The sequence below is a fragment of the Nomascus leucogenys genome, chromosome 4, assembly GCF_006542625.1.
Source record: "Nomascus leucogenys isolate Asia chromosome 4, Asia_NLE_v1, whole genome shotgun sequence".
In the NCBI taxonomy this organism is placed as follows: Eukaryota; Metazoa; Chordata; class Mammalia; order Primates; family Hylobatidae; genus Nomascus; species Nomascus leucogenys.
In genome coordinates this window covers 1027141-1042494 of record NC_044384.1, presented here as the reverse complement: position 1 = coordinate 1042494, position 15354 = coordinate 1027141, and the positions used below count along the sequence as shown (strand labels likewise).

Genomic DNA, 15354 nt, shown 5'->3' with positions numbered 1-15354 from the left:
CAGTCATTTGATGTCTACTATACTAGATGAAATGCATTACTCTAAATGCTGATGTGTGTGTAGAAATGAGCTTGCCAGCCTGTTTTTATTTTCATGTATCAACAGGTAGTTTGAGGTATGAAAGTTTCATGTTTTGAAAATTACTGTGACAGTGTCATATTTAAATGACGAGTGATTCTCAGACTTGCCTTATCCCTGGAATCATTTGATTGCTTATTAAACATTCTAGTAGAAGTTTCATAATTCTCAAGTTACTGGAGAATATTTCTTTTTGTGTAAACTAGTTTAATTTAAATAAATTTTTGCTATTAATAGTTAATACATAGTCTAAGCTACTGTAACAGTTGCACTGTGGTAAACTAGTATGTTCAACCTTTAGTCCACCCTTCCTGCAGCCTCTGTTCTTTAGAAATTTGGAAACTAGCCTGCACGTATTTTTCACAGTTTCTTGAAGGGTGTGTGAATTCGCTTTCACATTGAATGTACTTTCACAGAGCTTGTAAGGCAGGAGTGAGGAGGAGGTATCTTTTTGCCTGTGTGTTCTCTGCTGACAGGTGTCCTCACGGGTCTGAGCTCCTGCTCGCACTCTCCAGCTTTAGGGCTTGGGTGGGAGTGCACTGTGTGCATGGTGGTCTCCAAACCATGTGTCTCAGATGTGGTGCTCGCCATGGTGCTTTCCTTGGATGGATATTTTGGTAACATGCTGAGAGTAGCTTTGGAGCTTCAGTCCTGAGCGTCATCCTTTCACTGATTGGGGAAGCATCTTGTTCTGTGTGTGAAATCACTTTCTGCTACACGGTCTAGGGTGGCTTCTGTTTCCTGTACTGAAACGTGACTGACACACCTTAAATCAGAACAGATTTTCACCCTCACAGTAGCCCAGGTGGGTGGTCAAAGGCTGTATATAGGGCAACTTTGTCATCTCTGATACGTGGTTTTGCAGGGTGGGTTCCAGTGACTGCCCCACCTCCACACTGCCCCACAGGAGAGGTTCAGAAGGAAAGGCCTGGTGAGTACTTGGACTCAAAGGGGCACATGTCCTTTCACATGCTCTGCAGGCCAGAATCAGTTACGTGGTCCTCACCAGCTGCAAAGAAGGCTGAGAAATGCATTCTTTAAGTGAGAAGCCACCTACCCATCTACAGCTCCAAAGTTCTATTTTTCAAAGGAAATGGGAAGAAAGATGGAAGGTGGTCTCTGCCGAGCCATTTCTTCATTTTGTTTTCCGTTGAGTGTCTGATTCCCCCTGTGCTGCTGCTGAATGGAGTGCTCAAAACCATTCCAGCAGTTCTCAGAGGACTGTGCTGCCCTGAGAACAGGATGCTCCCTTTAGCATTGCTGTTATAATTACCTGTTTTATTAGCATCAGTTATTTCACATGCATTCTTCAAGGAACTCAGAGCAATTTACAAATTTGTATGTTAATGACTTAACATAGATTAAAATAGAAAAATGAATGAAATATCAACAGAAAAATAGTAAATATGTCTTCTAGAAATGAAATACACCATATCAGTTTTAGGTGATCGAATCTTCTCCGTTAAAGACTTTTTTTTTAAGTGATTGAGCATGACATGCAACTCTCTAGTCCCTTTAAGAAGAGATCTGGCAGGCAGGAGTCCTATGTAGAAAACATGAGGACGCCCTTTAGCTGTGCTACCCCTTTTCTGAAAGGATTATTGGAATGCATGTGTGGAATCAACAGGAAAGAGAAAGCCGGATTCAAATGTAAAAGCCGAGCCCAGAGGAAGTAGGTGTTCCAGGAACAGAAGAGAATAAATTCAGATGTCTAATGTACTTGAAGAAATCTGAGAGGATGTTACTGGCAACCTAAATAAAACAAGCAATGAAAAAGGATCATGTGGAAAATAAGAACTCTTAGAAATATATATGGTTGCTGAAATTTTTAAAAAGTAAATAAGAGTGGAAAATGAAATGTTCTACATCCCTCAGAATACAGGCCAAGGTTGGGAAATACAAATTGATGGTTACCAGTTTTAGCTCGGCCCTCAGTGCTCCCTGTGATCCTTGTTAGAAGTTATAATCAACTGTGGTTCCTCTTACTGATGACAGTGCTTTCAGACTTTTCCACTCTCCTTTAACTTCTGATCCACCTGTCTTTTCCTTCACCAGTAAGACCAGTTTGTCTTACCTTACATGGAAAAAGCATTCTATCAAATGGAAATTCCTTCAATATCCCATTAATAAATAAAGAACATTACCTCTATTCCCCCATTTTGCTATAATTACAATAAAGAATCCTTCTAAGAATAATTTTTTTATAGTTTTCAACTGATCTTATCTAATCATGCTTTTTAGAGACCTTGGCAGATGAGTGGTTTCTTCTCTGTTTTTCTAATCTTTCTCTGTTGGTTTCTTGCTGTTATCTCTTAAGGCCTTCAAGTGTACCTTGGCTTCTCAAGTCTTCCTTTAGATCTTTCTTCAATTTTACTGTAATTGAAATATTTTTAGAATATTATTTTATCTCTTGGCTTTTTAGCTTTTTTTTTTTTTTTAGTTTGCAATATGCTGTTAACTAAAATATGCCTTTAACTAGAGTTTTTTAAACTAGTTACAGTATGCCTTTAACTAGAGTTTGCAATATGCCTTTAACTAAAAGTGTATTGTGAAAAGTGAAAATTGTACCACTTCACATAAAATACAAGAATTTTGTCCTTGAGGCCAGGCACAGTGGATCATGCCTGTAATCCCAGCACTTCGGGAGGCTGAGGCAGGTGGATCACAAGGTCAGGAGTTCGAGACCAGCCTGACCAACATGGTGAAACCCCGTCTGTAATAAAAATATAAAAATTATCCGGGCGTGGTGGCGTGCACCTGTGATCCCAGCTATTCAGGAGACTGAGGCCAGAGAATCGGTTGAACCTGGGAAGCGGAGGTTGCAGTGAGCTGAGATCTTGCTGCTGCACTCCAGCCTGGGTGACAGAGCGAGACTCCATCAAAAAAAAAAAAAGAGAATTTTGTCCTTGAATAGACCTATTTCCCTCACCCACCCTTTGTATTATACAGTCCCCTTGAACAACACAGGGGTCAAGGGTATCAGTCCCCCACACAGTCAAACATTTATATGTAAACTTTTAACTCCCCCCAAATTTAACTGTTAATAGCCTACTGTTCACTGGAAACCTTGCTGATAACCTAAACAGTTGATTAACACATATTTTGGATGTCATATGTATTATATACTGTGTCCTTACAATAAGGTAGGCTAGAGAAAATAAATTATTAAGAAAATCATACAGAAGAGAAAATACACTTATATAGTACAGTACTGTGTTTTTTGATAGCACAAGTTGACATCACCTGTTTACAAGGTGAACTGTCTGTCTGAAATGATGGGCAGCCACAGCTGCAGACTTTAATCCACCACACATACTGAGCAACTCATTTTTTCTTGTAGTGTGATGACTTTTGTCTACTTTTTGAGAACATTTCCAGCATCACTAGAGGCACTTCTTATTGGTCCCGTGGTATTATTCAAGGTGCACGCCATGGTATTACGCTAAACATGATGGAAAATAGGTGAGCACCATGAGCGAGCACTCAGTAGTGTGATGCACAGGGTCCTGGAGCGGAGACGGCTCACACTGCACCGCATTTCCAGCAGACCCTCGCACGCACTCCCTGCAGGAGCAGCAGGAGGGGCTGCGACACGATTCCGGGAGCACAGTGTGTACTGCACTTAGTTCTGTGCAGTTAGGGTTTGATGCTGCATCTTCAGGATCATTTGCAAGTCACTCGGCTGCAGATGGTGTCATGACCTGTGTGTTTAGGTTTTATTTTACTTTTAACTTTTTGTAATAGATTTGTGTATATTTTATAGTAGTGATACAATACGTGTACATACATTTTATGTTCTCATGTTATACCTAACTTTCAACATGTAAAAAAAAATTCTAGGCTGTGTGGTGTATCTTCAAGGTTTTTTAAATTATCAACAAATCTCCAAACGTTTTCTAATAGATTTATTGAAAAAAATTCATGTATAAGTGGACCTGCACAGTTCCAACCCATGTTGTTCAGGAGCTCACTGTACTTTTTAATATGTAGCATATCTACACATATTATAAACGGTTCCAGCCCGTTTTATTTATACACACACACACACACACACACACACACAAACACATATTTTTGGCACAGAGTTTTGCCCTGTCACCCAGGCTGGAGTGTAGTGGTGCGATCTCGGCTCACTGCAACCTTTGCCTCCTGGGTTCAACCAGTTTTCTCCTGCTTTAGCTTCGTGAGTAGCTGGGACTACAGACGTGCAACAGCTTGTGTAATTAATTTTTGTATTTTTAGTAGAGACGGAGTTTCTCCATGAGGGCCAGGCTGGTCTCAAACTCCTGGCCTCATGTGATCCACCTGCCACGGCCTCCCAAAGTGCTGGGATTACAGGCATGAGCCACCGTGCCTGGCCCATTTTATTTATATTTTAAAGGAATTAAGATTAAAAATAGGATTTTTTTTTAATATTTAGTTAGATATTTACTACTTTTGTTCCTTACCATTTCTTCTTGAAGATATGAGTTTCTGCCTGCTATTGTTTCCCTTCAAGCCTAAAGGACCTCTGCTGGTATTCCTCTACTGGATGTCTGCTGGAATGGAGTTCTCATTTATCTGACAGTGTCTTTATTTCACCTGTATTCTTAAAGAATATTTTTGCTTATATTGAATTCCGGCTTGACAAGTCTGCCCTCCACCCCCACTTTAAATATTTTGTTCCATTGTCTTCTGACTCCATTATTTATAATGAGAAATCGGTGGTATTTTGATAGTTCTTCTCTTGTGTATAATGTGTTATTTTTCTCTAGGTATTTTGAGATTTTTTTTATTTTGGTTTTTAGCAATTTGATTTTGATATTTTTAAATTTTATTTATCTGTTTAGGGGTTTTCTGGGCTTCCTGAATCTGTACATTTCTGGCTGACAATAAACTTGGCGTATTTTTAGTCATTATTTCTTCAAGTAGTTTTTGTTTTTTCATCCTCTCTCTGTCCACTCATTCTGAACCCCAGTTACATGCATGTTAGACTCCGCGATAGGGAGCCCCTCATGGTTCTATGACTGTATTCATGTTCAAAATAATTTTTTCCTGTGTCTTTTTGAATCATTATCTCTTGACCCGCGTTCAGATTCACCATCGTCTGTAATCTGTTAATCCCATCTAAAGAATTTATTGCAGACATTGCATTTTTTCCATTTTGGAATTTCCATGTGCTTCTCTGTTCTTAAATACACTTTCTCTTTGTTGTGCTTTCCTACTTGCTTACTCGTTAGGAGCATGTTTTTCTTGAAGATGTGCTAAAGCTGCTTTGAAATTCTCATTTCTTAATGCTGAAGTTTGATCATCTCAGGGCTAGTCTTCACTGATCATGTTCTTTCTTGGGTGTGGACCTTGCGTTTTTGTTTCTTCATATGTTTAGAAATTTGGATCGTCTCTTCAGTTTTTTAAATGATTCATTGTAGAGAGGCAGGATTCAGGATTCTGTTACGTTCTCCTGAAGGGTACTGGTTTTTTGTTTGGTTCTGTTTTAACTGGTAGCTAACTTGACTGAAGTCAAACTCTAGACTCTACCTTTCTGGCATCAGGGAGCTGCTGTGGTGGTCTCGGTTCCATTCTTTTAGTGGATATAGGCTAGGGCATGATAGGTTAGGTGTCAGAATGAGATCATACAGATTCGGCCCTTTCTGAGGCACTCTCCTTTCTGAGCTTCCATTTCTTTCTCACTTTGCAGCTGCTGTGGCCACCGTAATCTCTCACCTCTGCTTCTTCATGTCTGGGAGTTTGTGAGGTTTCTGTTTGAGTTTTAGCAGCCATGACAGAACTTTATACACTCAGACGTACAGAATGGAAATCAAAATTACAGGTGGCAAACTCTGTGTGTTAAAGGGTCATGGAGGGGGCGGGTCACAAGACCACCCGAAATTAGATGGTTTATTAGGAGGACTCCCAGGACTCAGCATATGATCCTCCTCTTGGCTGTGATTTATGACAGCAAAAGCATAGAGCAGAGTCAGCAGCAAGAAGAGGCACTGGAGTGGCGTCCAGTGAAGGCCAGGCTCAGCCTCGCCTCTGGAGACTTTCTGATTTAACCTTTATGTGTAGCCAATGAATGAAGCAACCTAAACCCTATATCTTTTCTGCTCCAAAGTTAATGGTATGAAAGTAGCTATGATGTGTGTTTCGTGAAAGCTTTCCCATGTGATTTTATAAGTATGCGTCATGAGCATGTGGTTCAGACACACGGGACAAGCATGTCTTCATGGCTGTAAGGAAGGCCACCCTTAGTTTATAGTGATCAGTGCCTGCTTGAATGAAAACATGTAAACAGAGCTAGGAATTTATTAAACTGTTTTATAAAACTTATGAGGAATTGTGATGGTTCCTTAATTCCCCCTGCATACTTTCATACCCAGGTGACTTCAAGATATTCCTAAACAGGCTCCACCTCTACCATTGGAGCCCCCCGGACAGGCTCCGGGGCTGCCTGTTGTGAGTGTCTCCTGCATGATTTTGACTCACACCTGCTGTTCAGGAGCACACCCTGTCAAGCTTAAAAATGGTTTCTTTCTTTATCTGACATTCTAATTTATAGTGTTGGCACACAAAAATCTAAGAAAATCAATGATCGCTTTTGGTGAATAATATATGAAAAATATTAATTAGCAAATGAGAAATTTCCAAGTGATTTTACTAAACTATAACATTCTAATCAATTCAAATGTTCTGTATTCCAGGACCTTTTTTCTATCAGTGCTTATGTTCATGCTCAGAAACCACAAATCGACATTCACAGTTTTGAAGGCACATTTACCAGGGTAAGTTAAACCTGTTGTTCAATATAAATAGAGTTATTGTGTAAGTTAAAAGTAGCAAACCTTTATTTTGAGACAGTAATTCAATCAAGAATAAATTCAAACAGAAGTTTCAAACTAGGAAGGGAAAACCTATATAATGTTTGAAGTTCTTAAGTGTACCCATATTAAATATGTCTTTGGGATACATTTAGTACAGTTTTTGGAATTTTTTTAGCATATTTACTAATAAGATCTTTATCTCCTAAAATATTGTGAATCAGTTAAATGAAGTAATTTATTTTCATTTTTTACTGAATAGTTGGTATGCTATAGTATCCACATCATGTCTAGCTTTTTACTGAGTTGGGTGGGTATTTATATGTATGTGAGTCTGTACATGCATGTTATGTTTCTTTATACACATATGTATATTTCATGCCACACACTTTATATTATTATAGAGTTTTGTTAAAGCTGGAAGCACCTTGCCCCTGACTAAGAGGGCTTGAGAGACTCAGTAACTCTTTATTTTAACAGCTTATAACTGATATTATAAATGCTTTATAGTAAGGGATTTTAGTACATGACTATAGGTTATTTGTAATTGCTGCAGTTATTTTAAAAATACTTTTGTTGGTGAATTCACCTTTATTTCACTCTTGGTCACATGCAGGGATTGGCAAGCAGTTGTCATCACTTGAAAAAGCATTTACAGAGCTTATGTAATGTGACAGTTAGTGTGCAGACTATGGGAATGTGAAGTACGGGCACCTGTGAGGTCGTTACAGTCCCTTGGGGCACTGGGCCTTTTGTAGCTGCCTGTTTCCATAGGTGCTGCACACAAGCATAAGATGTTCATGGAGGGACAGAGGAGGAAGCATGTCCTGGTGATAAGTATCATGGAGTGAATTCTGAAATAAACTCATATCTTTCTTTTTTAAACAAAAGTAGTTATTATGAAAACAACATGTTCTTATTAAAGACAACATATGAGAATAAATGTTAAAAAAAGGTACCCTTGGTAAGATAAATGAAAAGTTATTTATGTAACCACTATTAAGAATTTGAAATATTGCCGGGCGCAGTGGCTCACGCTTGTAATCCCAGCACTTTGGGAGGCCGAGGTGGGCGGATCACGAGGTCAGGAGATCGAGACCACGGTGAAACCCCATCTCTACTAAAAATACAAAAAGTTAGCCGGGCGTGGTGGCGGGCGCCTGTAGTCCCAGCTACTCGGAGAGGCTGAGGCAGGAGAATGGCATCAACCTGGGAGGCGGAGCTTGCAGTGTGCCGAGATCGCGCCACTGCACTCCAGCCTGGGTGACAGAGCGAGACTCCGTCTCAAAAAAAAAAAAACGAAAAAGAATTTGAAATATTTGCTTTCTTCCTTTCCTTTTCTTGCTCTTTCCTCTAATTTATATTGCTCATGACTTTGAAAAGTCAGAAATGTTCACTAGACCATGTGTGGAAGTCCAAGGAAGTCGGAGAGCAAGTGCAGGCTGGCTGTAAAACCTGGTTCAAAGGGTAGCGTATGGCTCAGTCTGCAAGTGTGACAAGGGCTGGGGCGTATCGGACTAGAAAGGTATCAGTGGCTTGACCGGAAGAAGCCATTGAAGGATCTTCAGCTTAGAAGAGAAATGAGAAATACAGACGTTTTTAAAAGATTAATTCATAAGTTCTGATTCCTTTAGGATAATGGTGGCCACTTTGTTACGTACCACACAGCTTTCCAAAATCATACAGGCTAACTGTGAGAGTAGAGAGTTTAATCTGTAGCTCATGTTTAGCAGAAATGTGAGGCAGAAAATACTGTGAACTTCAATTTACTGTAAGTGGGGGAAATATCCAAAATAACACAGTTAACTCCAGAGCCAGGATGGTGCAGCAGAAGGAGATTGTCTTGGGATGCTGATGTCATCCAGGTTTTGCACACAGAAGAAAAAGAATTCCTAAGTAGCATAATGCATCCTGTGAATGAATTGGGTAAGTAAAGCTTTGGGACATTGAAGGGACTTGCGGAGAAAGTACAGGTTGGAAGTGACCTTGGGGGAATGTATAGGGGTGAGGGGCACTGGTAAAGAGTTGGTGGCTCTAGGAGGCCTGGTTAGGAAGAAAAAGACAAAGTTGACCTTCCTGAAACATTATAATAACAATCAGAAGAGTCAGCCCGCACCACCCCAAAAGGATGCTTTTCATTAAAGACACTGAACTTCATTGTGCCTGTAGAAGAAGGCACTCTTGGACTAAGAAACAAATTCCACCTCCCATCCTTGGAATAGGATTTCCTATTTGTACAGATTCAAGAAAAACAGCTCTTATTATTATGAATAGAAGAAGAAGCTCATCTTGCTGTCTTGCCCAGGCTAGAGTGCAGTGGTGTGATCATAGCTCATTGCAACCTCAAACTCCTAGGCTCACGCAGTCCTCCTGCCTCAGCCTCCTAAAGGGTCGGGATCATAGACATGAGAGCCATCATGCCTGGGCCAATGTAGTTATCAGCAGAAGAAAACAGATAAGTGGGAAGCAAATTTTCCATTAAGAAAAAATTTCCAAAAACAAGGAAAGAAAAAACCTCAATGCAAAGTAATTCTATAACAGTGCAACAAGCCTGATATAAATGTAGCTAACCAAACAATGGTACTTAGGAAAGAACACCATAAATCAGACATTTAAAAACGCAAGAATCAAAATGGAATAAATTTCTCAAGAATGTAAGAATAAAAGCTCAAGAATAAAACAGGACAATGTGAATGAGAAGGCTAACTGAACTCAGGAGAACACTGAACGTGAGCATCTGAGAAGGGAGGACTGAATCACAGCATGCCTGTAGGGGATGCACAGTAAGAGATATGGAGGTTGTAAAGAAGAGAGTCAAGGAAACGAGATGATCCAAGAGGTGAAAAGGACTCGAAGTTGATAGATGTGGAAGATCGGCAAGAAATACCCAACATGAGAGTCTTGAAACAAAATCATGAAACGGTTTGAAACATTGACAGCTCAAGTATGTGTTATTAAATACAAGGACGTCTGAAGGTACACACTAAAAGGGCCCAGCATGCACGTGAGAAAACTCCAAGACATGTAACTGCTGTCATATTTTACATATACAGGGAAAAATCCTTTGATCTCCCTGGGAAAATGACCAGCTCCCCACAGTTGGAAGGGGCCAGGTTGGTGTCAGTGTTCTCAGCATACAGAGCCATACAAGAGCAGCACAGCCTTTCCAGGAGGCTCAGGGGAAGAATGTGTGAGTGGAGTGTTTTGCTCCTTCAAGACTGTCCTGCAAGTGCCAATTCTGTGGCATACAGAATTCAGGTGTGTTGTACACATGAGCCTTTTGTGAATAATCTTACAGAGGATTAGCTCTGCCCAGCCGATAGGTGACCTGGGTGGAAGTTTTATGGTGAGCACTAAAGATCTAACAGACCTAAGAATGAAACAGTGGAGGGAGGATGGGTGGAAGATGGTACAGTGTATATGAATTTTATATGCTTCCTCAAATAATCAGCTGAAAAGCAGGAAGATGAGGAGAAAATAGAAGGAGCTCATTGGTTGCTACGTGAGTGGAAAGGCAGTCAGAGACTTTATTGAAAGCTGACGAGCTCAATAGTAGCTGTCAAAGCAAGGAGAGTAGGAGAAGGCAGGCTACTAGGACACTGGCAAAATGGTAGTGACCAGAAAATACACACCTCACCAAAAAATAAATTTGGTTTTAAAAATTAGACAACAGTTGATCAATTCATATGGCTAAAGATGCATAGTACACGGGCTCTTTCACACAGAAAATTAATTGGATCAGAAAGCCTAAAGGGTTAAGGAAAGATATATCAAGCAAATACAAATAAAAAGGAAGCAGGAGTTGCAGCCTTGGTACTTAACAAGAATACCAGTATAGAATCGAGAAAGCATTTAGAATGAGGTGAAGAAAGATGCTATAAGGTAATAAAGTCCGTCATAGGAAACTTTAACATCTACCTGCAGTTACCAGTGGATCAGGTGCACAGAAAGGTAGGAGAGGTATAGAAGAGAGCTCAGAACATGAGCAGTAAAATATATGATTTTAAATTTTTATTGAACTTTGTTCCCCAGTAATTTTTATTTGAGCATATATAGGGTGTCACCAAAAGTTGAACATACATTTGTTTGTAAAGAAATTTTTAGTTCCATAATGTAGAACTCATACAGACAATATTCTGTGATCACAATGCAATAAAATTGGTAAGCAGTAACAAAATCAGTGAATGAAACGACTTTCTGCCTGTAAATGTAAATACTATATATTCATCAATTTTTGTATCATAGGAGAAATATAAACTGAAATTGGAGAATTTCTAAAAAATATTGGTAATGGAGACACTGCATATCAGAATCTGAATCTGTTGGATATGTGTGGAAATAGGAAAATTTATAATCTTTATATATATATAGCAATAAAAATAAAAATGAAAATTATTGAATTAAATAAGTATATGACAAAGGGAACAAAAGAGTGCAGAGCGAAGGAAGAACATATAAAGGTTAAGGTCATATAACTAAAAAACAGAACCTTAAAACCATTCTGTTAGGGTGGGGATTTCAGAGGCCGGGTAATAAAAGGAGGTAAGTTTTTCTAAAAATACTGTGTGTTAAGTGATACAATATTGATTCAGAGTAAACTGTGATAAGTAAAGGTTGTATATAATAATTCTCAGAGCAACCACTAAAAAAAGAAAGAGGTCAACAGAGGTGATGAAGTTAAATGCTAAAGTGGGATCAACTGGTTTCTTGCCCCTGAAAAAAGACAGGTGCAGGAAACCCAATACCAGGTGCGACAAGTACAAAGCAAAGAGCAGCAAAGAGCAAGATGGTTGACTCAGTAATTAAACGTCTCTGCAGTTAAAAGGCAGAGACTGTCAGACTGGAGAAAAACATAGTACCCCCAAATTCATAGAACTAATAGGCAACATAAAATCTACAGGAATGGATTTTTTTTTTCTAATCTATAGAATAAGGACATGTAGTTTATTAAGACTATAGAATATTAAAATAACATTAGGAAGGCACTTTAGCTTGACAGATATTATTAAATGCAACAGCTACATAATACACATTTTTCAAAATCTCATGGAACAATTCCAACTAGTTGAATATAAAACAAGTCTTAGTATATTTTTTAAAAATTGCAATTATATATTCACTAATTACAATATAGAATTAGAAATAAAAAATCTTAAAAATCCTCAGATATTTGGAAATTAAACTGATAAACCTAAGTTTAAAATTAGATGGTTTAAATCCCCAATTAAGTGGACAGGAGTGTCAAGTTGTATAAAAAAAAGCAAGATTCAAGTATATGGTGCCTATAAGAAAACACATTAAAAACAGGTAAAAAGTAAAAAATAGATACCGTACCAACACTAATCAAAGCTGGAGTTACTTACAGTAATATCACACAAAGTGCATTTCAGAGCATAATGAGAAAAGGATTTATTATGGAGACAAGCCCTAAACGTTTATGCACTAATAACAGAGCTGCAAAATACAGTCATGAGTTGCTTAATAGTAGAGTTACATTCTGAGACATAAGTTAGACCATTTCGTCATTGTGCAAACATGATAGAGTGCACTTGCACAAACCTAGATCGTGTAGCCTACTACACACCTAGGCTATATGGTATAGCCTGTTGCTCCTATACTTCAAACTTGTACAACATGTTACTATGTTTAATAATGTGGGCAATTGTAACACAATGATAAGTATCTGTGTATCTAACCATAGAAAAGGTACAGTAAAAAATGCTGTATAAAAGATTAAGCAATGATACACCGATAATGTCGTTAGTATAGAGTACTAATGACAAATGGAGTTTCCAGAACTGGAAGTTGGTCTGGGTGAGTCAGTGAGTGAGTGGTGAGTGAATGTGAAGGCCTGGACATGGCTGCACACTACTGTAGACTTTTTAAACACTGTACATGTAGGCTACACTCAACCTATTTAAAAATGTTTTCCTTAAATAGTAAATTAATCTCAGCTTCCTGTAACTTTAATTTTTTTTTTTTTTTTTTTTTTTTTTGAGATAGAGTCTCACTCTCTTGCCCAGGATGTAGTGCAGTGGCACAATCTCAGCTCACTGCAACCTCTGCCACCCAGGTTCAAGTGGTTCTCCTGCCTCAGCCTCCTGAGTAGCTGGGATTAGAGGCACGTACTGCCACGCCCGGCCAATTTTTTGTATTTTTAGTAGAGATGGGGTTTCACCATGTTGGTCAGACTGGTCTCAAACTCCTGACCTCGTGATCCGCCTGCCTTGGCCTCCCAAAGTGTTGGGATTACAGGTGTGAGCCACCATGCCCAGCCCTATAACTTTAATTTTTAAAAAATCTTTTTACTCTACTAATAACACTTAGCTTAAAACACAAATGTATTGTACACCTGTACAAAAATATTTTCTTTATGTACCTAGTCTGTAGTCTTTTTTAGTTTTTAAATTAATTTTTAAAAATTGTACTTTTTAAACTTTTTTTGTTAAAAACAAAGACACGGCTGGGCGTGGTGGCTCATGCCTGTAATCCCAGCACTTTGGGAGGCCAAGGCTGACGGATCACGAGGTCAAGAGATCAAGGAGACCATCCTGGCCAATATGGTGAAACTCCATCTCTACTAAAAATACAAAAATTAGCTGGGCGTGGTGGCACGTGCCTGTAGTCCCAGCTATTCAGGAGGCTGAGGCAGGAGAATCACTTGAACCCAGGAGGGTAGAGGTTGCAGTGAGCCGAGATTGTGCCACTGCACTCCAGCCTGGCGACAGAACAAGACTACATCTCAAAAAAAAAAAAAAGAAAAATGCAGACACAGACACACACATTAGCCTAGGCATACTCGGATCATCAGTATCGCTGTCTCCTCCTCACATTTTGTCCCACTGGAAGATCTCCACGTGTAATAACAGGCATGGATTTGTCCCAGGATAACAATGCGTTCTTCTGGCAGACCCCCAGAAGGACCTGCCGGAGGCTGTTTTACAATTGTTTGTTTTTTAATAAGTAGAAGGAGTACACTCTCAAACAATGATAAAAAGTATAGTAACACAAACTAGTAACATAGTTGTTTGTTATTTAATATTGTGTACTGTACATAATTGTATGCGCTAGACTTTGATGACTGGCAGCCCAGTAGTTTTGTTTTCACCAATGTCACCACAGACACGTGAGTAATGTCTAATGCTATGACATTCTGATGGCTGCAGCATGACCATGCAGTAGGAATGCTTCATCTCTGTTATACTTTGATCGGGTTACTGTGGTTTGTGCCATCCACCGTCTACTGAAATGCTGTTAGGTTGTACTTGATTGTACCTGGAGCAGAAACTGTTAGAACTTCAAGGAGAAATTGACGAATCCTTTATGATAGTTGGAGATTTTAATACCCACTTCTCAATAATTGAACAAATAAGTAGGGAGAAAATTAGTAAGGATATAGTAGAACACTATAGTGTTGAAGAACACTATTCATAAAGTTGATTCCATTGATAGATACAGAGACTTCAGGCAGCAGGATGGGTAGTTTACCCAATGCACACAGAACATTTATTAAGATATGCCAGAAAAAAGCTTAGGAAAAAAAAGTCAACTCATAAAATATGCTCCCTGACCAAGTGGGCTTAATTGAGAAATTTATAATAAAGGTTTCTCAGAAATTGCCAAATATCAGATAACAAAGGATACATTTCTGAATATCTTGTGAGTAAATGTGTTTATGTCAGAGCGGAGGTGGAGGTTGGAACTGTCAGGGTCAGAGCGGAGGTGTAGGTGGGAACGTTGGGGTCAGAGCAGAAGTGGTGGTGGAATTATTTTCGTCAGAATAGACTTGGGTAGGGCCCTGAATTTCCAGGCCACAATGCTCAGTTGCCATCGAGGTTCTAGAGCCTGAGGCTCCCACACCCTTTTAGGAGCAGGTGCTGGCTGCTGCCCTGGCTACTTTAGGATGGTCAGTGCAAGTGACCTGTGTCTCAGGTGCAAGTGCCAAGTGTTGAGCACAAACTGAATTTAGGAATGGGAATGGCTTCACCTCATGAGGCACAAGACATATGCTGATGGCCTGATGATGGTGGCCACTTGTGGGAGGCTGTGCCGCTCAAAAGAGAGAGAGAAACTTACTTCTGGTTTTCAAGCTAATTGAAGATACATTTACCTTGTGTAAATTACTTCAAGTTCATTCAAACAGATAGCCTTTCATTGCCTTTGATGTTTTCTAAGAGTTTTTCTCATTTTAGATATATCCATTCTGAAATCTGAATTATTTTGATGAAAGTTCTTGATTTTTGTGTGTATTTTTCAAAAAGGAAGAGAATAAAGACACGATAACTTGTTTATAATGAGAAAATGAAATTCAGTTAAATTCAAATTTATCAACTGGGCATTGTTAAGGAGTGGTATCCACTTATCTTCATTTTTTATAGTGTAATATACATAAGACAAAATATATCTTTCTTTTGTGTCAGCTTAAATACTTAAATAAGAATTAGAACAAATTGGCTGGGCATGGTGACTTATGCTTATA

At 39.0% G+C, this 15354-nt stretch overlaps 1 protein-coding gene across 4 annotated transcripts in view; it reads left to right on the top strand.

Moving 5' to 3' along the window:
* Positions 1–15354, top strand: part of ATP9B (ATPase phospholipid transporting 9B (putative)) — a 302366-nt gene that overhangs the window by 114279 nt on the left and 172733 nt on the right. For all 4 annotated transcript variants that reach the window (XM_003280182.4, XM_030810244.1, XM_030810246.1 and 1 more), the window contains one exon: positions 6759–6839. In XM_003280182.4, coding sequence (XP_003280230.2) covers positions 6759–6839 — 81 coding nt within the window. The remainder of the gene's footprint in view (positions 1–6758; positions 6840–15354) is intronic.